The sequence below is a fragment of the Ammodytes marinus genome (genome assembly GCF_949987685.1).
Source record: "Ammodytes marinus genome assembly, chromosome: 12".
Classification (NCBI taxonomy): domain Eukaryota; kingdom Metazoa; phylum Chordata; class Actinopteri; order Uranoscopiformes; family Ammodytidae; genus Ammodytes; species Ammodytes marinus.
Genome location: NC_137216.1, coordinates 11,451,023 through 11,478,978, shown reverse-complemented (window position 1 = coordinate 11,478,978; position 27,956 = coordinate 11,451,023). Strand labels below are relative to the sequence as shown.

The window sequence follows — 27,956 nt, the reverse complement described above, 5'->3', positions numbered from 1 at the left end:
ATACCTGGAAAAAGAATCTGTGCTCAACTACACCATGACGGACATGGACGAGGATATAGAGATAGCAGACGAAAAAGACTGGGCAAAGCTCGAGCCTAACTACCCGGTCAAAATCTTCCTGACGATCTTTTACAGCCTCATCCTGGTGACGGGCATCGTGGGTAATTCAGTCACCATCAGAGTGACCCAGGTGCTGAAGCGTAATGGCTACTTGCAGAAGAATGTGACCGACCACATGGTTAGCCTGGCGTGTTCCGACTTGTTGGTGCTCCTCATCGGCATGCCGGTGGAGCTCTACAGCGCCATCTGGTTCCCCTTCACGTCGGCGTCGGGCAACGCTTCCTGCAAGATCTACAACTTCTTGTTTGAGGCTTGCAGCTACGCCACCATCCTCAACGTAGCCACGCTTAGCTTCGAGCGCTACGTCGCCATCTGCCACCCGTTTCGCTACAAGGCTCTGGGCGGGAAGCGTACCTCAGGCCTCATCACCTTTGCCTGGCTGGTGTCCGTGCTGGTGGCCCTGCCTTTGCTTGTCGCCACGGGAACCCAGGGCCACATTCCATTCCGAGCGGACACGCCGGTCCAGAATCTGACCTTCTGCACCAATCTGAGGGAGCACTGGGTGATGTACAGGGTCAGCATCTTTGTGGCGTTCACAGTCTACATGATGGTGTTGGTGTGTGTGGCCTTCATGTGCCGAGCCATGATCGCCGTCCTCAAGAAACCCTTAGGATCCATGGACAGTGGGAGCAACGGAGCGCAAACAGTAGTCAAGCACGAGAACACCAGGGTCAAGACAGCCAGGAAGCAGACAATCATTTTTCTTGGTAGGTTTTTTAAATTTTTTACAATATCCCCAGAAAGCCCATACAGGTTATGAAAAAAAATGAAATATTATTTTCAGAACTATGACAATTGTTTTCACATAGCCCCCGGCTGTAATCTCTATTATATCCTCTCTATATATATTTGACTAAAAATTTCTTCATTTTTAACTGGATTCTTGGTTGTTTAATATCTCAATAGATACACCTTGTTCCACCAACTTTGTCTGATCATAGAAGTGATTTTACAGCTTTGTTTTTATTGTTTGTATACTGTCTGAGTTTTTATTCCTTTTGGGTCCGAGGTGTCCGCACGAGACTGGAATCCTCTGTGAAGTGTTGACAGCAATGTTATCAAGTGTTGTTTTTTGGGCCCCAATGTTTGGTGATGTGTGAGGCTGTGGGATGTTTTATTACCACTGCTGCCTCTTCATCCGTTTATACCCGCAGTTAAAACACCACCTGTGCCACCAATAGATGTGACAAAGATGTTTACAGTGGTATGACCATTACAGTGATTGATTTCACACACACACACACACACACACACACACACACACACACACACACACACACACACACACACACACACACGCACACTGCTTTTTTTTTACGACATGCTCTTGAACTGAAAGATAAACCCTCTTGTGATAGTAACTATTGCTTGTTTAAGTTTGTTTGCTGATGTTGCAAACCCTGTAGAGACATGTTCAGTCCCCCTATGCTGTCCAGACACAATTTGGTGATACGGGACTAATGTTACTTAAAATATGATAGCATGGCTAATGCGAGTTTGTTAAGGTAGCCACTGTTCACAATGTCTTATTGCTCAAACGTTGATGCTTTAATTGAGAAAAAGAGTGAGTGCCAACACTGTCAATGGTTAGCAGACTCAGATACATATTTAATAATAGAAGATGTTCAGCACTGTCTGTGTTTGTTGTACACCAGCTTTGGATATAAGATGGACTCGTATTTTAACAGATGCTTTACCATTTTTGCACACACACACACACACACACACACACACACACACACACACACACACGGTCCAGGGACACTTCAACATGTGACAGGTGGTGAAAATAGAAGAGCCTGCCCTGTGCTCAGAGGGTGACCGCTCTACCTCCTGAGCCACAGTTGAGAAAACCAACACTTCCATTAGCCAAACTGTCAGAGTCCCTTTGTCATAGCGCAGAGCGGTCACAGACAGATACCACATGAATTCAAACTGACAAGGAGCAGGACACACAGAAACGAAATACCAGACAGTGGAGCAGGAAGCTCTTAAAGATAAACCCCCTGTTCTGTATAATGAACAAAGACAGTAGTCAAAACAGTTTCTTAGAAAAGGATTACGAAAAGGAAATTTATCATCTTTTTTATGCAGGAGTTTTACACAGGATACAAATACAAAAATGTATACAATTTTAAAAGCTGCACTTATCACATATATTAGCAATGGTTTGCATCTCTCAAATCACTGTCTGGATTTTCTGAACTACATTTTTACTGTTATAGTTCATTCTCATCCCTGTCTAACAGGTGGCCAACACAAACAGGTGGTATGTGTGTCTTTTAAAATAATATTTGCACAAGGATTTGGCCTGCATTTGTAGCTTACATTGCACAATAACCGTCTAGTTCCCTGTTTTTGTTACAACAGTTCTGGCTTTACTGATTTTGATCTTAAATATGTTCTTCTAACTGTGATTGACATATGTTTTATATTAGGAAACAAGTACTAGTGGGTCTGTTGTAACAAATCTATGTCCAGCCACTCCTCTGCATTGCAGAGCAAGCAGTCACCACCATGTGTGTTTACTGGAACACACAAGACCCCTCTTTATTTAAACAGTCACCCATGACGCCATGTGGTATCAGTCTGACACTATCTCTGCGTTCCAATCCCCATACCTTCTGCTATTTAGTATGGTAGAAAAAAGAGATTAAGGATGTCCCAAATCTTGTGGTCAGATTTAGCATGCTTAAAAATACCTGGATGCCTGCTACATCCATTAGAGATTTTTAGTGTTGAAATGAGCAATAGGTAAGTAAAAGTGTCCCAATTGTGTGCCTACTGCACGCTAAATAGATCATTTTTATGGTCAGCTGTATGGGCATGGATGGAGAGACTTACTGTGTGATGTAAAAGAAACAGATGCATGCTGGTGTTCTACCACTTGAAAACTGTTTTTGGCCACATGCTCAAAACATATCCTTTGATATATGGCATCCCCTTCTTAATACCACATTTTGGCAATGCCTTGGACATAATTCTCTGTACGTTTTAATAGAATGAGGAAGCAAAAGTACTCATTTGTCATCTAACCCTTTTGAAGCTTCAGGATCTAGTGACTGTGACAATGATACTAAAACACACAGCAGAACAAAAATACACTTACACTCTTCAAACTCATAAATAGCATCAATAAAACTCATCACAGATCTTCCTTTTAACTTTGGAAGGTTCCACTCTAGAAGATGTTTCCCACCCTGACAAAATCTATAGTGTGCACAATTGACACTGTTGAGAAGTTAACACTGTCTGTGTCTATAACTAAGCAGAAGTCCTTAGGACAGCCATGTATCAGCCACACTGAGAGGAGCAGAGACATTTAATCAGCCCTGCAGCATCCCAAAGAAGTGAAACTAATGATGGATTCATGCAGACTTTCTGCTAACTTCGTTGCCATTTATCTTTCAATAAGATACTGACATATCGACTTATCTAACTCAACACAATAGCTTGTTCCTTATTCACATATGACATGATGAATGGGTGAGCATTAGGGCTGCAACTAACGATTATTTTGATAAACGATTAATCTGTCGATTATTTTCTCGATTAATCCGTAAAATGTCAGAAAATGGTGAAAAATGTTGATCAATTTTGCAAAGCCCAAGTTGACTTCCTCAAATGTATTTTTATGTCCAAAACACAAAGATATTTCAGTTTACTGTCATAATAGGATTAAAGAAACCTGAAAATATTCACATTTGAGAAGCTGAAATCAGAGAATTCAGATTTTTTTTATTAAAAAATGACTTGAAACGATTAATCGATTATCAAAATAGTTGGCGATTATATTAATAATTGATTAATAATCGATTCGTCAATTAATCGTTGCAGCTCTAGTGAGCATTAGCATTAGCATCTACTCGTGCACTCGAGTCATTTATCCCTGTATCCTTAAGTAGCCTACAGCATGGTGACACTGCAGTTGTGCTTCTTTTTCAATTACCAGTCAGTCAAACATCCTAGCCAGATTAATTATTTAGTATTTAGTATTGGACAGTCTGCGAATTAAATTGGGTTTCTGTGCTCCGATGACCTCAGATGGATTGGGAAAGTAAGGGTCAGCGGCATTTACTACCAATGCACAAAATGGGTTTTCATCCATTAGTCACAATCCAGGCACAGCTTAATTGCCCAATATATTCATAATTGTCTCTGTATGGATGCACTTTTGAACCTGCCTACACATTTTCACGTCGACCGGTGACGACCCACTTGAGGATGGTGACATGCTGATGATGACGAGTTGAGGAGGAAGAATATGATTACAGATAGATGAACAAAGAGGGAGATAGAAGAGGATGACTGGTAGCTGACTACGGTTAAGGTCAACCACATGAGTAAGAAGTGATAATGATAATGATGAAGAAATAAGTGGCAGAAAGCTCCTTTAACGTTTTGGTTTTAGTCAGTTTAATAACACAAATAATTTTGTTTGATTTATGATTATATAATGTTTTTCAATGCTCAGAGTTACATGTAGACTGAATACGTTTTTGTAGACTTAGCTCTGCAGATGTAAACAAACACCCCTCCCTTGAAACAGCGTAGTGCACCTTTAATGATTTAGGTGTATATTGAAATGTATACTTTGTTTTTGAGTGAGATATATTAATGGATTGATAAAAATGGATTTGGTAAATAGGCAGCTCTTTTTCCAGGTTAAGGTATAGTTTGGACTATGCATGGAGTATTTCACTAATCTCCCACATGGCCATAATTGTACTTATCTTGAGGGGTACCACTTGTCCTGTGAAAACAGTTGTGTATGTTGTGGCTCAGCAGGGAGCTTTTTTCTCCTCTTATTAAAGTTTTAGTTGTGATGGACATAAATATCAGTATATCAACTACTATACTATTCATGTACATATCTATTATAATTTTTGACCATTCTTTCAAAATCCATATCTTGCAAGTCCTCCAACTCTATGGAAGTGCAATCTTAAATCACTGCAGCATGCTGGTGCCTTCCAGAACCTTTTGAGTTTGCTGCCAAAAATGCATTTCATTTTTACATATTGGAACTTTTTCAAGAATGGTGATCACTCACAGTTGACGAAGGTTTGTACGCTTCAAATGCCTCGTAGTTCCATGGGGTGGGGGGAATCACTGGTGAATGCAAATTTGCTGCAAGTCATTTAGTTGATACATTACAAAATGGATGTTTACAGTGATTAATTCCAATGTTAGTTGTATTTTAGTCTGCAAATTCAATGACTGCAGTTATGAGAAGGAACAAACAAGCTATTCCCCAAACAGAGGGTCGACACCACTGTAATGAAGTTTGAATTGATGATGATGTTTATGCAGGTAGTTTGATTGAGTGCATTGATTCCCTCTGGAACAGGAGATATATGTTCCAGAGGGCACAGCTATGAAACAACACCATCACGTAGAGAATCTTCCCAATGGTTTTTGTTTCCAAGGCTGACCGGATGCATCTTCCATGAGAAACAATCTTTCAGATTCTGGGACAAAATACTTTTATACGGGGGAAAACTTGTGAAATAAATGTAAAGTGGCCTTTAGCCGAAGCTGTCGGTTCAGGGCTCCATGACTTACCATTTCACAGTGAACTGTCTGATATTGTAGAAATATCATACGTGTAAAGGGGCACTTCCCAGAAAAAGGTAGAGATGGGAGCCAATTTGTAACAGATGGTGGTTTATAGATGTTCTTCTGCACCAGAGATAACTGGGTGCACAGGGACAATTAACTTGTCCTTACCCGGTCTCTGGGCACACAGTGTAACTAATGTGTAGGGAAATATTTACTGTTAGAATTCTTGATCTATGTTCTTAATTGTAATGCTCTAATGTACCCTAACTCACCCTCTGAATGACCTTTGGAAGTCCTCATCTCTGACCATGATAGCCCTTAATTTTATCGATGTCTTAAGCCTTGTTTCCACTGAGCGGTGAGGTTCAGTTCGGTGCGGCTCGACAACTCTTTATTTGCTTTTCCACTGGCATAGGTTGGGAAGGGTGCCAAAATAAGAAAGCAGAGCCAAACCTCTTTTCACCCTTATCCTAGGGTACCAAGCTGTTCCAAAGGGTACCAAAGGGTGCTTTATACTGCAGTCCACTGATTGGTCGACAGAATAATTTCCGTGCCAGAGTAATGCAGTCACCTCGGCTTGTGATAAGAGAAAAATGTCTGCACGGCTCTTTGTTTACTGTGTGACGTTTTTCCTCTTCATTGAATTAATCAGCGGGCTCCATCTCCATGTTCTTTCACGTCACTATCACTTAACATTTCACTATCTGAAAATAAAAAAGTGCACTACATTTCCAAATCATATATAGTATAATGCAGTGATCCTTCAGCATTAGAAAACAATAAAAAAAGAAGAATACTTTTCAGGACACAGAGGAAAGTGAAATTGACTGGGTTTACATTCTCCATACGTTTTGGAAGAAGCCAACTTTTGGTACCATCATATAAACACCATTATTATGTATTATGAGCTTTGTTATGATTTTATGTTAGTTTTCAGCATGATTCCTTTAATATATTCTAAAGGGTGATTGTACATTGCATAGAGAAGAGCGGTGTTCTGTATCTCACTGGGAATTGCATTTGACATTTGCAGTACACACTCCATCTCCACACCCCATTCAATCAAGGCTTATTGCTCCACTTGTGACCAAAATAATAGAATATTGATGTTGATATAAATATTGATGAGGACGGATATACAGGCTGGAGTACAGGCTGTGTGTTTCTTTTGGCTGATATACAAGCCATAAAGTTGTGTCATTTATACATACAGTATATTGTACCCAGATAACAAAAGTCACTGTAATACAATCATGATTTTCTAGTCCAACAGAATTTACCCAATAACTATAATTTGACTGGGCAATATCCACTCATACAAAAAGTATTTGTGAATATTGCGCAGTAAAATTAAAGTTATTGGGTTAGCTCGGGCCATATTGTCATTTGTATCAGAACTACATCAAAATTCATAACAGCTCAGTCCTGATAAACAACTTGAGAAGCAATACACTGTGGCAACTGGACTTGGCCGTCTTCATAATATGGAATATTACATTCGACTGAGTATGACTAGAGGGGGTCATGTCACAATCTGTGGTAAATCAACAGTATTCACTCTCCTCTTTAGGAGCTGGTGCAGCAACTATCTGAGTTTGAATTTCAACATGAATCAAATATTATCGCAGACAGGAGAGAGCTTCTGCACATTACATTAAGTTCCATTCTCTAGCAAGCTTAAAACCATTGTTACGCTTTCCCTCGAAACAACTTTTAATCCTGGCTTGGTCTCGGCGACTTTGGAGAGTAATTAAAAGAGAGAGAACATCCTCGTTAAGATGGCCACACATCACGTCCAGGACAAAAAGGTTAATTGCTTCAGACAGTTTTTTTTGGGGAGCCGACATTTGAGAGATGAATATTAATTCAGCTTTCCTTTCCTTACAGCCTCTGGCCTGTGCCCTGTGACTTTTGCAGGCCATTAGTGATGAGGGCGCTCAGTGAGGCTGAAGACATGTGAAAGGATAGTGTGGATGTAAATGTGAGAAAGAGAAGAGGGTGGCGGGAGCTATTGTTTGGTCTTGTCATCCAAGATGTGGGGAAGTGATAATCCCGTGTCTTCACCTGTGTTATCACTGCGAGCATCAAACAAGACACAAAATCGTCTAGAGAGCGGGGAAAAGGCCATGGGCCTTGTAATAAAAAAAAGTTTGAGTGCAGTATTATTCATTCTCCTATTAGCTGCTAAATGTTCCACTTTCGAATATATTCAAAAAGCAAGCCACTAACTTTGTTTAAAGCTCCCATATTATACACTTTTCGGTTCTATTATACACCATATTATATGGTCTTAGTGGTCCCTAATACGTTTTTCTTCAATTGTTTGCTGAAAAAAACTTTCAGATAATTTATTGTACTATGCTGATGTTCAGCTAATCTCACAATGGCCTATTTTTTAAAAAGAGCTGCAGCCCCCTGTCCGGAAACGAAGCCAGATACGCCTCGCCCTCTGTCTGTTTGTAAACAATGATGACGTATAGCCTGTTAGCACAGTTAGGTTTAGCCTACCCATGAGAAGAACCAAGTCTAGTGCTAGTAACGCACTTTGAACAGTTTGACATGACCTATCCTTGTCTACATGAAAGACTATGTTCATACAGATGCACTGACAGCCACACGCTAATGGAAACGGCATGTTCACAATAAAAATGCTGCAAAAGATGGTGGCTACTGCGAAGCTAGCTCGGGAGCTAGCTGCTAACAATACCACTAAAATCAGTGAAAAAATTATCTTCAAAGTCAAACTTCTTCAGTATACCTTCCAATCCTTTGTCCTATTAAAAACGAGGCATTTCCAGACTGATGTGGGGAATATAAATATGTTTTTATGAGCAAATGCTGAATGCTTGTCCCAAAGCTAATAGCTATACACCAGTCAGGCAAAAATACCAATAAAAACATTTATTTCAGTTTCACTGTTTGAAAAAAAGCACAAGTAGCTTCCTATCCGTTGTGTTATTAAAAATGAGGCTGCTGTGGTTAAGATAAATTAGTGGATTATGCAACATTCATCATGTTTTGCCGTACTACAGGCATCTTGTCGCTTAGCAACAAGCAAACAACATGGGGGTGAAGGAATATTTTTCGAGAGGATCTCGGGGCCGTGGACCAATAAGAAATAGGGGGGTGGACTGCACAGTGGAAGCTTCTGGCTTTCCAGTTTTTGACGTCAGAAACGGGGAGAATTCTGACTGGAGTATATTGGGTGGAGAGGTGGAGGGTTTCAGAAAAGGGGATAGTGAGAAAAGGAGAGAGCTTTCTTTTTTTTGATACTTTGGCAGTCTGTAGGCACACCGTAGACCCATAATTATGTTCAAAAACATCGGAAAAGTGCATTTGCACAATATGGGAGCTTTAACCAAGGACAGAAAGTCTTTTATGGATGCTTAAAAAAAAATCTGGAAAAGTACAGCGAAAGACTTACCTAGAAGCAAAAGTAAAGGACCATGGCAGGGTGGTGAAATGCAACATAAAAAAAGGAAATGACAGTAATAAAATGTGACAATAAAACTAAAGTCTTGAAATCATTTTGCTCCTTCAGAAAGGATTCATAACGTTCTCGGCCTTGCATTCTCTACAGCAGCGTGAACAGGGCCATATCTCATGAACTGCGGGGCGACAGCCCAATTGCCACCCGTGAACCCCTCTCTCTCCTCTCTCTCCCCCTGGATCGATGGGGCTTATTTATCGTGTTGAATACAGATCAGGAGTCCCCCAGTGGCTGTTTATGCTTCTTGGGTGGCCTCTTTCAAACCCATTTACTATCAAATATAAAAAATAAACCTTGGGGATGATTTGTTGAGCCTTTGGGGCAGGTCGATGAGTGTGCCTCACCATTCCTCCTCCCTAACCCTCTCTCTCCGGGCATCGTCTCCCCACTGAGTGACAGCAGCTATAGTTTAGTAACAAGCTCCGGAGGCCTGTGTGGGCCTTTGGCAGACAACACCGCTAGAGGCAACTCTGTCCCTGAGTGACAGCCTGCACTCACAGAGCCGCCTGGGGAGACAAACCTGCAGATAGCTTAGAGGGACACTGTATATCACAGTATGAGAGCTGTGAAGGGAGACTACAGTATAGTACTATGTGGTATCCATGTAACGACGCCACACACTGATATGGGCGACTGTTAGGATGATTTGAGGTGATCAGTTCCAAATTTGATTCCGATACTTTTTCTCGTATGTGTGTCGTTTTTGCCCAACATGATGTATCTGACATTTAAAAAAAAAGCTAGTATTGCTTTTGAGTAAAGACTAAAGTGACACTTATTGGATCTTGTACGGAGGGAGGATTAAATGTCTTATGATCTTATTAAAGGCGGCGAAACCATGTTCATCTGTGCTTTTAGGCTGAAAGCAGCTGCACCACAGCTGCTTTCAGAAATGCGATTGGAACACTGTTGAAAAGTGGAAACCGAAAACAATGAGCTAGAATGTTCCATAGAGCTGGAGGGAGTTGGTAACTGTTGTCTGTTGGTTTAATAGTGAGCACTGTCACATTACACATCATCTCCATCTATTCCTAAATATGATACTTAAGTGCAGCTATTTTGTTGGATTATAGATACATTTTTTAGAGGAACTACTTCGGGTAATCACACTTTGGGTATTCAAAATCCTTGTTTGTAAGAGCAGAAATAAGAACATATTACATACAGGCATTTGGAGTAGGGACTGTAGTATTGCTCCACAGCCTCATCCCAGCATGCAGCAGCAAAGCCTTGAGGAGAGATTACAGCTGTGACTTAGTGATGTGCTTTTACTCACACACGGCACATAACTCACACCATCAGGCTTATACTTTCTTGTAAGCACGGTGATTACTTTGTCATGATATACACATATTCATGACATTCTTTTAGCTTCAAGGCAAAGAAACCAACGACTGAAATGAAACTTAAAAAGTTATAGAGGCCCAGTTCATATCAATAAAACTGGTATGAGAATATTGATCAGCTGTGTCTGTAATGAACATTTACTGTAACACAGTAAGCATGTAGTGATGATGTCAGCAACATGGCAGGACTGATGGGAATGCCATTCGTTTTACATGTTCATAATCAAAAGTTAAGGCATAACCAAAATGATGGCGATTAAGTATTGGAAACATAAATGTCTGTGGCAAGTTTCGTTGCAAACCATTCAATAGTTGCAGAGTCATTTAACTGAAAACTACAAATGGCAGGGAATAACCTTGGGACCTTGAATGTCTGCAGAAAATATCATTGTAATCCATTCCATGGCTGTTGAGATATTTCAGTCTGGACCAAAGTGGTGGACCGACATCGGCGTCCCTAAATGAAAAACACTTTACAATAGAGTTATGATTCTGAGTAGACTCTGAATTATGCTCCTCCGTAGATGAATTGATGTGAACATTTGACTTTGTGTTCGTGGGCCCAGCCAATACTCGTCATTGCAGAAACAGCAGCTTAATGCACCACTGACACAATACGCTTTTAAGACAATTGAAGGTGGAGTCAGCAATTCTGGAGAATGCTTGTTTTCCAAAATCACTTTTTGTCAAACTCAGTGAATATCTCCTCACGATCGGCTACCTGTCCATATTGTGTGTGAGCTGAAGAACAATCGAGGGGTTACTACACAGCCTAGGCTCTGTAAACTGGCATGTTGCTAATCTTACATACCCTTTGTGTACATACATAGGCCTACCAGTTTACAGAGCCTAGGCTGAGACCAGATTAACAAAAGATTAACTAAAGGAAACTGATGATGAAAGGTTTCATGTCTCTAGTTCCAGATCCAAAGACACTGCAGGGCTCGTTCTCTCCAGGAATATATCACAGCGCTCCTGAAGTTGTAAAAAGCCATCTCTTTGCTAATGAGGGGCCTTTGTTTTGTTGGATGTTGCTGGTAGGAGGCTGCAGGCACCAGGGTGAGCAGGTGGGGTCGCAGCGTCCTGTGAGACGCAACGCTTCAAAAGAGCTTTTGCCTCAATCAAAACAAAGTGTGCCGGCTTTATTTTATCACGTTCGTTCTTAAAAGCAATTAAATAGCAAGAGATGAGACCAAGGGAAGAGAATCACAGCAGTAGAATGTCAGTGTTGCTTAAAGGACTGTTATTTTCCATTTGGTGATGGAATGTTTGTTGAGTTGCAGCAATGTCTACAAACGATGTGAACAGAAACTTCTTGAATGACTTGATGATAAGATGAAACAACATAGATAATTAGACTTTACAAGGGTTTGCTCATTGTGACCCATCCACAGAGGGACAAGACAGGACAGAGCCACAAAGAAAGTCAATATTTGATTCACATTCGTCAGCTCCAAAAAATCACAACTGTTTGCTGATGGCATGGCTTCCCCACTAGCTCTTTATTTATACAAGCAAAGAGTCCTAAGCTCTTCTGTCATAACACAATTTTTTTTGTTGTAGCCACATTGTTAGATAAAAGTATCGGCTGAATAAATGTGATTTGACGACCTGCCTTGCGTATCATCATTTGAGTTGAGTTTAAAATATCAGTCAACTATAAGTTATTTCATATACTTCATGGTTAGGGATGGAGTCTGTGTGTTGTTGTGGCTAACAGAGTTGCTAACTGACGCTGCTGGAATCACTGTTAATACTTACATTGGACAAGTTAGAGTATTAAAACTGACAGGTAAGGTGTAACCATCTTTGTCCAAGGGTGCTAATAAGATAATTTATTAGATTAATGAGTCAGCAGCACGCACAATGCCAGGACCGTGAAAGTGAATGGAATTAGTTTTATTACTGTGCTTTTCCTTCTGTGACATTTCAAAATGTCTTCTTTGGGACAGACAGACTGATTAAAATGAAACCCACATATGGAGCATTCTACGAATCATCTTCATCATTTAGCCTCTAATCTATAGTGCTTTACTTATGTGGATCAAACCTTTACCTGCTGTTGAGTTTTTTTGTTTGTTGTTGAACCAATTGTCAGTGTATACTATTCTTATATCAGCAATATGTCAACATATCCTGAAGGTACAATGTTGCAGTGTATGTTTTCGTCAAACTCATGCAGCTATCTATTCGATTGCCTCTGATAGAGTTGTTATTATGTGAACAACAGTGGTCTTTAGCTTTTGAGCAGCATGTTAGGTTCCTGTTGTGTGACACCCTGACAACCACACAAAGCTGAGAAACATGTCAATAACAACTACTGGTTTGCCTCTTTACTAAAAGCTTTTGGCTTTTGCAACAAACAGACATTCTGGAAAACAAACTCTTTACAGTTTCTGTAACTGATGTGGGTCTCTCCGACCATTCATGTTTGTTTTTTGAAAGTACAGTCACTATACACAAAGGCGACCAAACAAAAGTAATCAAGAAGCGGTGTATTACTGAAAACACCAGTGAGGAATTTGTTCAAGCATTTTCTCAGACTCCATTCCTCCCCTGTATCTCAGTTAATAGGGACTTTAAGCAGCGGTCTTTTAGGGACGGCTACGGCGCCAGGGAAAGATTCCAATGGGCTCCACTATCACCTAGCAACACTTAGACCGGCTACTTGCTGCAGTTGGTGTAGCGCTCACAACGTCAAAAACCCATTCTGCCGTTGTAAACAGACGGACTACGGCTCTGACTCGCTCTGACTACAGCGATAGGAGGTGATGACATAAATTCTCGAATGCTCAAAATTCTACTCGACCGCCGTAGCCGTCCTCTCAACCGTCGTTGCTTAAAGTCCCTAATGTGTTTGTGGATAACTTCAACTCAAAAATTACAAATATTATTGATGCCATTGCACCCACTAAGGTGAAGGCCGTCTCTGGTAAAAAAAGATCTCCCTGGAGAAATGCCCCGCAGGTCAGAATAGAAAAAAGAGAGTGCCGTAAAGCAGAACGCAGGTGGCGAAAATCAAATCTCAATGTTCATTATGATATCTTCAAAGGAAAACTTCGCACTTTTAACTCAGAACTGAGAAATGCGAGGCAGTCTTTTTTCTCTGACATTATCACCAAAAACAGCAACAATGCACGTGCCCTATTTTCTACTGTTGACAGGCTCACAAACCCTCCTGTGTCAGTAGCATCTGAACTTCTCTCCACGAGGGCCTGCAATGAATTTGCCTCCTTCTTTACTGACAAAATTCATAAAATTAGACAAGCTGTCATCACATCAATACCGGTTTCAAGATATGTTTTATCCCTGTGCCCACTTAAAATCAATCCAAATGCCATGACAGAATTTTGTCTGATTAACCAGAAAAACCTGGAGGACATTATACAACACCTGAACTCCTCCTCCTGTTGCCTTGACATTCTACCCACAGGTTTCTTTAAAACTGTTTTTAGCTCTATGGCCTCAGATGTCCAAGAAATTGTCAACATGTCCCTTCGGACAGGTGTATTCCCACAGGCCCTGAAAACAGCAGTCATCAAGCCACTCCTAAAAAAGAACAACCTAGAAACGTCAGTCATGAACAATTATAGGCCCATATCTAACCTGCCATTTTTAAGCAAGATCATTGAAAAAGCTGTCTATCATCAGCTAAATAACTACATGGCAATGAACAACTGCTTTGATGTTTTCCAGTCAGGATTTCGTCAACACCACAGCACTGAGACCGCTCTGGTTAAGGTCCTCAATGACATCCACTTAAACACAGACAGTGGCAAAAGCTCTGTATTAGTTTTATTGGATCTCAGTGCCGCTTTTGACACAGTTGATCACAGCATATTACTAGATCGACTAGCAAACTGGGTTGGACTTTCTGGAACTGTACTAAACTGGTTTGAATCATACTTAAAGGACAGAAACTACTATGTATCAATAGGCAATTTCACATCTGAGTGGACACATATTGAATGCGGGGTCCCCCAAGGTTCCATTCTTGGGCCTCTTCTGTTTAACATCTACATGCTCCCACTAGCTCAGATTATGAACAAGAACAAATTATGTTACCATAATTATGCAGACGACACACAAATTTACATAACCATATCACCAGGAGACTACAGTCCGATTCAAGCACTGAGTAAGTGCATTGAACAAATCACTGACTGGATGTGTCAAAACTTTCTTCAATTAAACAACGACAAAACTGAAGTCAATGTCTTTGGTAACAGGGATGAACAATTAAAAGTCAGCGCACAGCTTAAATCTGTTATGTTAGAAAGCACACACCAAGCTAGAAATCTTGGAGTAGTCATAGATTCAGACTTGAATCTCAAAAAACACATTAAATCAATTACTAAGTCAGCCTACTACCACCTTAAAAATATATCAAGAATTAAAGGGCTACTGTCTCAGCAGGACTTAGAAAAACTTGTCCATGCATTTATTTTTAGTAGACTTGACTACTGTAATAGTGTCTTTGCAGGCCTTCCTAAAAAAGCAATCAGACAGCTTCAGCTAATTCAAAACGCTGCTGCTCGAGTTCTCACTAAGACCAAAAAAGTGGATCACATTACCCCAGTTCTGAGGTCTTTACACTGGCTTCCTGTCACTCTAAGAATTGATTTTAAAATATTGATGTTGGTCTATAAAGCCCTAAATGGTTTAGGCCCCAAATACATCGCTGACCTGCTGATCCCATACAAACCAGTCAGAGCTCTCAGATCGTCTGACACTGGGCTACTGACAGTCCCCAGAGTAAGGACTAGACAGGGAGAGTCAGCCTTCAGTTTTAATGCACCCAAGCTCTGGAATAAACTTCCAGGGGACTTGAGGTCCGCTTCAACACTCGGCTCTTTTAAATCAGGTCTGAAGACTTTACTGTTTCCGTTTTAACCTGTAATTTTAAATTTTTATTTATTTTTATTATTTTTAAATGTTTTTTATTATTTTATGTTTTATTTATATTCATGTTTCTCATTCGCTTTTTTTTAAATGTGTGCTCTATTCTTGATGTATTTTGTTTTTGCATCTGTAAAGCACCTTGAATGGCCTTGTGTCCGAAATGTGCTTTAGAAATAAACTTGCCTTGCCTTGCCTTGCCTTGCCTTACAGTCCATTTGGTCATGAGATTGGTTATGGTTTGTTATTAACACCAACACATCATCATTTCATCTGTGCCCATCTGCCAAACCTGGATTGGATAGTGAAGTATCATTCATTGCACCACAGAACAGATTTCCACTGCTCCAAAGTCCAGTTACGGTGTAATTTCCACCACTCCAGCCGAAGTTTGGCTTTGCCCGTGATTATGTGACGCTTACGTTCAGCTGCTCGGACATGGAAACCCATTTCACGAAGTTCCTGACACACAGTTCATGTGCTGATCTCAGTCACATGTCAGTTTGTACACGCTTGAGCTCTAGTTGGCCCCGCTCTGTGAATTTGCGTGGTTAACTACTCCTTATGGCTGACCTGTTGTTGCTTCTAAGACCTTCCTCTCCACAAAAATAGCACTTACAGTTGACAGGGGCAGATCCAGGGCAGACATTTCACTAGCTGACTTTTGGCAAAGGTGAATGTCCTGTGCCCCGTCACTTAGCTGTTGGTCAGTAAGTAGTCTGTGGAAATATCCACTCACCAAATATGGTATGTCTCCTCTGTCGTTGTGATCACAGCAGCTAAAGTTGCCCTAAAATGACACTGGTATCAGCCATTGTATTTCGTCTCATTAACGTAACAAGGAAAATTTGCTCCAGCAATGTCTAAACTTATGATCAAATACAATCCACAGTGGGCTGCTGTAGAGTTGATCTGATCCCTGGTCAGTTCAAACACTGACTGATGTGTGAGGATGAAGGAACAGTGTGCTAGAGGCTGTGAAGACAATACAACTTTTGTCTCGCTCCAAGTTCAGAAATACTTTTGATTAATATGTTTGTGTGTGCATCGCTTTTATCTAGCTAATAAGGCTAGCTAAACTTATTTTTCTGGATTAAAAAAAACTGCTTTAGATGCATTATCACCTCCCTCGGGACTGGAGAAAGGCTGACTGATTTATAGCCCGGAGAACTAAGATGGAAAATAATCAGATTTAGTGATCAGGCCAACAGAGATGCATATACAGTAATGCCACTCAGTGTAAATAGAAGTGTCTTAGTTTGAATTTTATCCCGGTACAAGTTGCTTGATATTAAAGTGGAAACAAGGGCCTGAGACTTTCAAAACATGTACCTGGCATACTGCAAAAAATATGGGAGTTATAGTTCTCACCTAAAAATTAAAAAGTGTCATGTAATGCAAAATGTCAGTGTCATATAATTTCAGAATTATAGTCAAAATACTTTGATTAGTCACAAGCATGACATGTGTCCATGACATGGAGTTTGGTCATAGTTACCATAAAGTTTGGGGGCTTGATGAGATATTGATTAACTAAACAATGGTCCCAATCAAAGCAGCAGAGGAAGAGATATTCAGACATCAACTGCCTAATATGGAATTGTTGTTAGAAAAATTCTAATGTTGAGACAAATGCGATGCTTCTCACCAGTGTATTTCTTTCCTAACCTCTTTGTTACGTCCTTTCCCAAAGGCCTATTTACAGTACACATAAAAAATGGCTCCATCCCCACACCAATTGTTTCTGTGCTGAAAAAGCACATAGATGTAAGACTGGTGTGAGCTGGAATGATGAACAGACAATAGCAGCAGACTCTTCCATAAAGTCACCTATTGTTGCCAAGCAGTTTTTTTTCCCACAGTGGATTGATGAAAAGAAAAAACAGTAAAGGGAGAGACAGTGTGTTCAGCCTACTCTTTGTTACCGCGGCTCACCCAATAAATGAAGAATTGTTATGACACCTCCATTTAATCAGGGTAAAAAACCAACATCTGCTTGGGTCTGGAATCCTCTCCAGCATTAGTGAGATTGATGCAGGCATTCTGTGAGGTGTGGTGAATGGAGATGGTGCTGTTATGAGTACACTCCAGGCGGCACTCCTTTAATTGAATTCATTGAAAGAGTAATCTAATTCGCTGAAGTGTTATTCAGTGCAGAAGCACTTCCTGCAGGTCCTTGAGTCCAGTCCGGAGAACACTTTCCCTGACGTCTTGGATTTGTCTCGGCCTATAGCTTACTGCCGAGTAAGACCCAGAATGAATTGATGTTGGCTGTGTTGTTGCTAACAGTTTAATAACCTCACAAGGCCAGGGTTAAATCGTGGACCGACGGTCAAATAGATATTTTCTGGGCATGTAATATTGTATTGACAGGAGTATCTTAAATGACAGAAAATGTTTGAGAGCCAACGGCATTAAAGATATTTACAATTAAACAATCAAATATAATTAAGAACGACCATGTCATGAAATCCTACTCGATACTGTCCATCTCAAAGTGGAAACTATCTTTTGCTGTGCGTTACTTATGTGATTTAACCTTGTGCTTGGCCAGTTAAGCTTATTCACCCTCAACACTGAGACGATGGCTGTGAGCTGGTATAAAATGACAGTGTGTGTGGGACTGTCACATCTTCATTTAAGTTCCATACATGTTCGTCTAATTGTTCCTGCTTGCACCTTTACATTTACTTTCTATGCAATCGTTCCAAATCTAAAATGTGCCTTCTGTTCAGTCTGAAAACACCCTGACAGCTCAGCCTCTCTGACTGATCTCACAACTCACCGTGAACTCCACGTTCTCTGTCTTACTTCTCTTCCCAATTTTGTCTGTAAAGCCTCTGGATAAGTGAGGATTATGTTTTGTTCATTCTTTCCATTGAGCACATTGTCTTCCCTGCCTTTGTTCCACATTCTAAGGAGGAAAACTTGTGGACTTTAACATGGTGGGAGTCAATGGTTCCTTTCCAAAAGTAAATGCTGTTTTATTTTTCCATAACCGCAGTTGTTCCCTGACCTTAACAAAGCAGTATTTTTTAAATCCAAAACATCACATTTCCACAACCCAAACCAAGTCATTTTTTGTTGAATCCTTATCAAACATTTAATCATATTGGTATGCTGAGCTCAGTAAACGCTTGTGTTGGACTACGGGTCCGATACAAATGAGAAATGACTTGCATGTTCAGCTGTTGTTTAATCAATCAACATCATCATTTATATATCTAACTTTATGTAGCTTGAGACACTTCTTTAGACTTAACGATCCTGCCTTCAGTCAACACAGGCTGCTGTATTCTGTTTCAATATAACAATGAAGCTTTTACTTCTTATCTTTGTTCACAGAAAAACAAACAAACATGTTGTGTTCAGTTGATCTCGAAATAGAATTAGATTGAACTGAAGTGACGCAAGGAACTTAAGTGTCAGAGGTAGTTATAATGCTTTTGATAGCAGCTTATGGATAATAACCTTGGCAATCATAATACCCTTAACAGATACATCCACACACCATGAGAGCATTGTTAACATTTCCAGCTTGTGTTGACAGCTGTTCTGATCTGCATCAGAATGAGACAACAGCTCTGCTCGTGAACATCTCTGCATATTCAATAGCGCCCTTTTTCTTTTCATGTTTCCACGATAACAAACGTAAATCTCCAGAGCAGGATTATCTATCAATAGGCTCCCATGATGTCTCCGTGAGAAAATCTCTTAATAGATGATTAGAACACTTCCATTATGTATAGTATTCCTCTGTGACGGGCCCGAGTCATTCAAGTGCTTTTAATGACTGAGGATCTTCTGCTCGCCTTCTAAATTAATTCGTTCGCACTCTTCCTGGATTTCCGCCCGGCATTACTAACAGTCACTTCATTCTCCATTTGCTCTGGGGTAGAGAAATCACTCTGTTTGTGCCTGTCAGACACATAAATGACTTTAGATTTCCGCCCCAGTCTGAGAGGCTTTCGGGGATAAGGTGTAATAAATTCAATGCAGTTGTTTCGAGCGAGAGGAGGAAAACCTTAATGGACCTTTTGTCAAAAGCTATTTGTAATCACTCTGCATGGTTTAATTGAACCTCAAGGTATCCCATGGCTTTTTTTCGTGAAGGGAAACACACAATATATGCCAGGAAATGTTGAGATTCATCAGATTTTGTACTATTCCAAATTAATGAAGTTTTTTAGTTGTTGATGGATGTCCTATCTGAGTGGGTCTGCAGACCAAAAACTCATTATTAGCCCGTGCAACTGATACACGCCAAAGTTCTAATCAACAGAGAGCTCCCTTAAACTTTATGTTGGTGCAAATCATCCACAGTTCTTCTTTCTACTCCCGTCTGACAGTGCGTGTGGGTTGAAGGGATATTTGTACTCGCTGTCGCAGGCTTTGATAATGTTTGCCTTCATCACAGGTCGCTTATTACCCCTGGGGAGAGACTTTCTTTATCCAACGTCTGAGGAGAAAATCGAACCACATCAATAAAAAAAGCTGCTGGATGACTAACTCATCTCAGTTTCTTTCTTATATTTTAATTTCCTTCCCTGGTACGGAGGTGGTTTGGATTAATGATGGCTTTTGCTACACATGTATTACCCCGCTCAGTCAATGAACAGACATAATGCAGTTTATTTGTCTTACAGTTGCCACAGATTTTTCAAAACGTAATAAAAAACAACCAAACTAAGTTTATTGTACAGTAGTATTATGTAGTAATAATAAATTGTTGTAAAGCATTTTAGACAATTACCTATTCATCAATGAATATTATAATGTTTGTAAATAAATTAAAAAATGAATTTCCCTTTTTCAACAGAGATTTTCTGGTATTTAAAAAAAAATAAAAAGTTGAGCAAACGGCCGTCAAAGATGGTTGTATAGGACAAATTTCCAGACGTAAACTGACAAGGTTTGGTAAAAAAAACAACAACACCTAGATGTACATTTGGAGCCATTTATCTATACTAGTATGATAGCGAAATAGCTTTGAAATTTTAAAATTAACCGGTGCTTGAAACAATTATGTGAATGAAGTCTATTTTCCCCTGGCAACATCTCCCAATATTCTCATCACTTTTCCAAATGACCATCTGCTTACATGACAATAAGATGTTCATGTCCATGCATATGCAGAGCAGGGATTGGTGTGTGTGTGTGTGTGGGGGGGGGGGACACCAGTTAGGCACATTGAATATCAAAGGTTTTGTCAGTCTCTATAGAGAATCAACCCATTTAACATTTACAGAAATCTAAAAGATGGATTACAGAGAACATTTTAGGAAACATCTTCCATTTAGTGATATAAATTACTTGTGCATAAACAGATACATCATTTCCCTTGCATTAAGAGAGGCAATAAGTATATTTTGAAGGCTCCGGCCACAGTAAATCCCGTTCTGATGCAAGCTGAAATTACGAGCGTCCGAGGGTGAAATCAGTAACATAATCATGCAGCAAGTGAAGAAGCTCATTCCCTTAACTTTCCCCTCATTATGCAAATCTTCATTCATCACACACTCATCTTCGTTAACACTTTTCATGTCAGTCATTTTTATAGATTTGACATAATGCTTTAAATCAACATGCAATCAAGACGTCTATGCAGCGGTGTGGGTTCTGACTAGATTCGGCCTTCAGTCAGGCCGGCGGCGTCCATAAATACTGCAGGAAGTATTTCGCTTCTCTTGATTATTCCGTTTGAATCTGTGCAGCCATTTTCCAATCACAGGAGTGAAAGGGAATCAACAATGTGATGATGCTCTCGATTTGAAAAGTTCCTATGCGAGTTTTCAGAGGACTTTTGCATTCAAATAATCCCAGCTGAACGTCCATGCAGTCTACAGCAGTGCAGGTGTGTGGTATTTTTTGGATCTGACAGCCGGCTCCCAAATGAGTTAAAGGAAGGAAGCTGCAAAGGTTTAAAAGTGATTATTTCAGAGTCTCTGTGTGTGCTGTTTAATATTCATTCCATTACTTAGTGTACTTAGTGTCATGATGAGGTGTGCACCCAAACTCTTCTGTGCGAGACATTTACCCGTTTGAAATCTTTGGGGTTTTAGTGTTCAACCTCTCCAGTCTCAATGTGTGTTGAGGAGAACTTCAAATTTAAAATTATGTTTACAGGTTGTCCGTCTGTCCATCTGTACATACGCATGTGCAACTGTCCGTCCGTCCGTCCGGGCCATTCTTGTGTGTGCAATATATCATGAACTCTTTAATGTTTTTTCTTCGAACGTTTGCACAAATGTCACTGCATTTCAAGGATGCACTGGATAAATTTGGATTGGAGGTAATAGGTCAAAGATGAACGTCACTGTTGACCTAATGGATTTCTGTAAAATGTAGAACAAACTCACACCTTAATTAGAGGATCAACTGATTACATTTTGGACGTCAAATGTCAAGGTCATTGCGTATTGTGAATGCAATATCTCAAAGACAATTTTTCTGCAAAGTTCGCACCGATGTCGACTCTGACTCAAAGATGAACTGAATAGATTTTGAAGGGCAAAGGTCAAAGGATAGCGCAACCTTACATATTTAGATTGTAGTGACCTTGAACCATATTGTAGCGTCTTAGGAGCTTTACCCTCTTTAAATCAATGCCTAAAATTGTAATTTCGACAGTTGTATGCCTAGCCTCGCCGAGGCATATAACCACAAGTTGTTCAAGTTTATTAATGATTTCACAGTCATTTGGCACAGATTAGACAAACAGAGTGTAGGATAAGCACATCCCAAACACTTCTTCAGGTGCAAACGGAGGGCAACAATCAGACAAAAGAGCACACTGTACAGATGAGATCAGATTTAGGTGTGTACCTCAAAATTATAATTGTGCATAGGAACGGGACAGCTGTTCTTGCCATCTAAGACATGTCATGTCCATGGGATAGATTGTTACCATCTCACATAAATCATTCTTGGACAAATAGTGACCAAATAGTGACCGCGGCTCTGAACTGAGAACCTTTGATGTGTGACTGACAATGTGGATGAGCAATTACTGTCGCTGTGTAAGCGCGGCTAACCTCTGTAACATTGCGTTCTTGGTGATGCAGCTGGTATGACTTCTACACCATAAAAGCCACCGTGTGTTTAACCAGTGTAACAGTTTTAATGTGAAGCAGCCGCAGAGGTGTGTTTTATAGGAAGAAGACCTCAGTCCAAACATGGCAGCATGCTCTGTAATTATTCGTACACTCATATTTGCTAAACATACTTTCTACATGTGTTCTAAGGCAAAATATGAATAAACTATAATTAATAGTCAATTGTAATTGTTAATATAACTAAATAAATATTTGACTTTTATAATGTCATGGACCTGCAAACTTGTCCATCTGGAAATGATAGGCGCAGTGGGTGCCTTGTCTCAGAAACTTGGAGGTGCACAACCAGGTTCTGTGAGGCCTTGCAAAGCCCACTGGCAATGGCACTTACAGTTTATTCTCTGCTTTCACACAGTTGACCTTCAGAGATTAATACATTCTTCTTTACTATGTTTTCTCCTCTCAGCACATGTTCAACAATGTAAATGATGTTTAGTTACAACAAAGGCGCAGTGGTTCTGTTCTCCCCATACAGCGTGCCCCACCAGGGAAACTAAGAAGCTCTGTCACATACTCTAATTACAGCAAAGACAGAGAATTAATTGTTCCAATAATCTGGTTTAATTGCCTCCTAATTAGCAGCTGTTATATTTTGCTCACGGCAGGGTGTCTGTGTGTGTGTGTGTGTGTTGGTGAGTGCATGCATGTGTGTAACTGTGTGTCTGTGAGCTTGGGGACATTGCTGATGAGACCATCAGCTTGGATTGCAGTTTTGAGGCGAACGCATTCAGCATGACATGAGCAGAATAATAAGAATAATCATTAGCATTTATCAACAACATGAGTGGTTCACATATACCCAGGAGAGTGGAGTGGCCACATACACACATGTACTTTCAAACAACTTCAGCTTCCATACACACACACACACACACACACACACACACACACACACACACACACACACACATACTCTTTGGGGACCTTGCTGATCTTAGCTGACTCAGTAGTAATTTTCCACATGAACAGCCTATAGACTGTGATCAACGAGCCGCCGTGATAGGTAGAAGCAAACAAAAAAAAGATCCATCTTAAAGAAAGATAGTGCCATTCCATTCATGATCAGAGTAAGACCCCCCTGGTAATACAGACAGCCTGGTTGGCTAATCAATAACAAGCCACATCGTCCCCTCTAAGTGATATTTTAGTGGTCCATTAAAAATGTTGAACTAAAAAAGTTTTTAAACGTCAGAACTAACTTCGAAAAATGCAAGAAAGATCCATTGGAACTGGTTGAGTGGAGTGTGTGATGAGGATGGTTTGTCCAATAGGACAGTCGGTGCCATTTATAAGGATGGCAAGATAATGGACGGCAGGTTTTCATCAACTGCCCTTATACGATTATATTACGGACTATTAAAAAAGCTGCAGTGTTCCATCAATGTGGGACAGGACTGGAGTAACCAGCTAAGGGGTATGTTGCAAAAATGAGCCAGAGGGGTGTACTTTTCCAACTATATACACTGTACAGTAAATGTATATGTATATGTAATAATTTCTGCATCTTCACTTTAAATAAATATAGCTTGTTCCACCAGCTCACAAAGCCCATTCAGTTCAAATCTTGGAGTTCTATTTGATACAAATGTCTCCTTCAAAAAAATCACATCAATGGCCTGACAAAATAGCTTATTTTGACCTATGTAATGTCACGAAGGTCCGCCACATCCGCTACGGCTTATCCTTAAACTTTGGTTTATGCTTTTATCTCATCATTAAGATTAGAATAATGCAATACATGTTTCTCAGGCTTACCAAAATCAACAATTAGCAAACTACAACTTACTAGAAATACTGCTACCAGCCTATTAACCAGGACATTATTAGTTGATGGGACATCATGTTCCTTCAATTATGCCACCCCAATTTGTCCAATCAGTGAAATGTATAAATGCTGGATATTCCAGTTTTGGTCAGTGCTGTGTGAATATGAAATTGATGGAACATGTGTGGACACAACTTTACTCCAAGTTACTTCTGCTTTTGAGGGAAATACAATTCAAGAAAACCTGCATTGTTTTAAAAGGTCATTTTGTGTTACTAGTGGGACTTGACAGGATGTATCTAATAGGACTTGGTGTCTTTCCCTGAGCATGCTTTTGAACTTTTAGAAAGTCATTGTTGCTTCATTATTGCCACAGGCTTCTGCTCCAGCTATAAATGTCTCTTGAACACCATAATAGTTAATAGATATGCAACATTGATAAGGGTACTTTTGATCTTGAACAAAACCAGCTTTTTGACCTTACCTTTTACATCTGTAAGTGTACTTCTCGACTTGTTCATTTTCACATTTTGTTTTCTTCTCCTCCACATGACTCAATTTCATCTTTTCACTTTTCAAATATTTCTCTCTCTCTCCCTCTCTTTCGTCTTGGCAAACTTTGATTTGACTCTGTCATGAACAGTGATACATGTCCTTCCTCTCAAACTCCAGTAGTCATTATAATATTCTGTTTTATTAATTTTTTCACCATTTTGAAAATAGTTTATATAAACAACACATCCAAGTTTTTTTTTCTTTTCTTTTGTATTGTTTTTCTATCTGTTTTCGTTCATTCTGAGCTTTTTTAATGGAATGACAGTAAATGTTTGTCTTTTTTTGTAGGGGCTTCCATTAACGTTGCTCTATAGCTCATATTTTCTTAATGCACTAAAAGCAATTACACTTGTATTTTTAGTTTAGACCTTCAGGGTATTTTCTTGTATTATATTGGCAGTATGTGATTACACATCACAGTGTATTTGGTGACAGTTCTGAGCCGATGGCACTACTGGATTTAGATTTCTCTTATGTGCATTCACTGCATTTTGTTAATTTACGAAAATGAAAAACTATGAAAAATTCAGTTTTTTAAAGCATTCTTAATAGTTTACAGCATTTTTTCACACCTGCCTAAAACTTTTGCACAGTACTGTATATCCTAATGAAGCCCGTCAAACTGGTCAATAAAACAATTCTTTAATTACTTCTTCACATTTCAATGCAGGTTACATTTTCAATTACTGAATGGCGACGGGTGATGTACAGATGCCACAGTGTATGTGGGTTCATACTATAAATGACTGGAAAGCGGAAAGTGTTTAACAGTTACAACTCACTGTTGTAATTTGTAGGCACAGAAAGTTTGATGTCTCTTTTGGACAGAACAGACACAATTGCACATGTTGGAGCAGAGCAGGTGATGTTTTGAAGACAAATGTTATTTAGGGGGACAGCTGTCTGTCCACCTGTTTTTACTTTACCCCTTGTTTCCCTTGTTAGAAAGCCATTGGCCAGAGCTAAATGTGTGAGGATTGGGCGAGTGACCCTGCTAAGCAACGGCACGCCTCGCTCTAACAGGTCTGATCTGTTCTAACAGCTCTAAGCCTGCGTCACATTGACAGGCTGATGAACTGGCCCCTGGCTCCACACTTCGGCTGTGTTTGCACATGTTAAGACCTGTCATGTGGCTAGTACACTGCACTGTGAAAAAAACAAGTGTTACAGTGAGAGCAAGTGGTGGAAAGTGGAGCATGTCTTCACATAAAGCATCTCTGGGACACTGTAATTGGACACATGCAGTGGTTGTGCTATAGGCTAACTGTAGCAGGCTAATTATTGTCTACATGCTAACAAACATACAGAGGTTTCTTTCTTTTACCATCTACATTAGCCTTGTGAAGAGGACCTTCTCACATTAGCTGTCTTTTTGTCCTTCAATGAGACTGGGATTAATGATACCCTCAGCATTCTTGGACGACCAATTATAAATAAATGTGTTGATATCTGTGTTCTGAGGCAGGAAGGGATGTCTGGAGACGGATCCACTCTGTGAATGTTGGAAGGCTGTTGGGTCACAGTGCAGTTACCATTACAAACACTGCAGGGGAAATGGGTAAACACCAGATTAGAGCGTGGGGATGTGTTAGTCCATTCAAAGACTAAGCAAATGACTCATTACAACACCGATAAGATAAGTCAGCGTGCTGGTCTAGCAGTCAGAGACGCCCTCCTGTGTCCTGGGGGTCAAAGCCACGGGGTCTTTTGGGGAAAACAGTGGTAAACAAAGCATTGTATATTCAAAGGGAGACATGCTGGTTCTTGTGGTATTTTTTGGAAATGTCTTGTGTTTGAAATAGAAAGGATAAAACACCAGCATGTATGATGTGGTTGATTTCAATCATATGTTTTTAAGTCAGTCCTTTTCACTCTAAAGTGAGAGTGGGAAGCTGTCTGCATCACAGGGCTCTGAGGGTTTGCTGATAGGCTACAACAGCCTGGCTACTCTTGCCAAGAGTTCAAGAAACAAGGTTCAGAATTGCACAGAGTTTATACAGCCCCCCTAATAAAGATTCAATTATATTAGTGCAGGAGGATAATACACATTGATGGACTTATGTAAGAAGGCATTAATGATGTTAAGTGATAGTGGGAAATGGGTCAAACAGACCTTGGCAGCCATGTGACAATGCCATGTTTCTACTATGGCACAGAGCGGACAAATTTAACAGCCTTAAGTGTTTTTAGTGGGTAACCCACTGAAATGCACTTGTTGTAAGACTAAGAAGACGTTATAGAATAAATAACTTAATACCTCTTCACCTCACCACTTTATATTGTTGAAATACTTAAGGCAGTGGCGGGTGAAGTAACTAACTGTAGCTTCTTGTCCTTAAAGGCCACCAACATAGCTTCTGTACATTCTCCCAAGCTAACCATCTCCTGCTCTGGCTTTATTTATGTTTAGTGTAGGCACTAGGCAGTAGGCTTAAAAGGGGTATAAATCTTCTCAGAAAGGAAACAATGATATTTTCCAAAATATCAAACTCTCCCTTGTTTCCATATTTTGACATGACTTTCCCTTTCAAGTGTTCCCCTTCTGTCTTCCGACTTTTTGTGTTTTCTGACTCTCTTTCTGATGTGTCCTCTTTGCAGGCCTCATTGTGGGATCCCTGATGGTGTGCTGGCTTCCCTACCAGATTCGTCGCCTCATGATGGCTGCGTTGCCCAAGTCTCGCTGGACGTCTTCCTTCTTCCTGAGCTACATCGCCCTGGCCCCTGTGTCCGACACCTTCTTCTACCTCAGCTCCGTTCTCAACCCGCTCCTGTACAACCTCTCCTCCAGACAGTTCAGAGAGGTCTTTGTCCAGGTGCTGCGGTGCCGCCTCACCATCGAACACGTCAACAGACGCACCGTGCAGAAGTCCCCGGCTGCCTCTGCGCGCTCCCTACAGCCCCTGCTAATAAAGTCCTTTCGTCGCTCCAAGGCGAACCGCCAAACCCTTGCCCAAGAAAAAGACAAAACCCCTCCCAGCTTTACAACCTTTCAGGGGCAAAGTGACTCAGGAGTGGCTTCAAACACTCATACGTCGACCGACCTGACTGAAGAGTATGTTGGTCTCGAAACAAGGAGAGATGTACCATCAGAGAGTGAAGTGTAA

The 27,956-nt window shown here is 40.3% G+C and overlaps 1 protein-coding gene across 1 annotated transcript; it reads left to right on the top strand.

The window, feature by feature from the left end:
• Positions 1-43: 43 nt before the first annotated feature.
• gpr39 (G protein-coupled receptor 39) lies at positions 44-27,956 on the top strand (the record flags this gene model as incomplete). Its single annotated transcript, XM_080038414.1, has 2 exons — positions 44-827; positions 27,451-27,956. The coding sequence occupies 2 exons, from the start codon at positions 44-46 to the stop codon at positions 27,954-27,956; spliced, it is 1,290 nt and encodes a 429-aa protein (XP_079894540.1).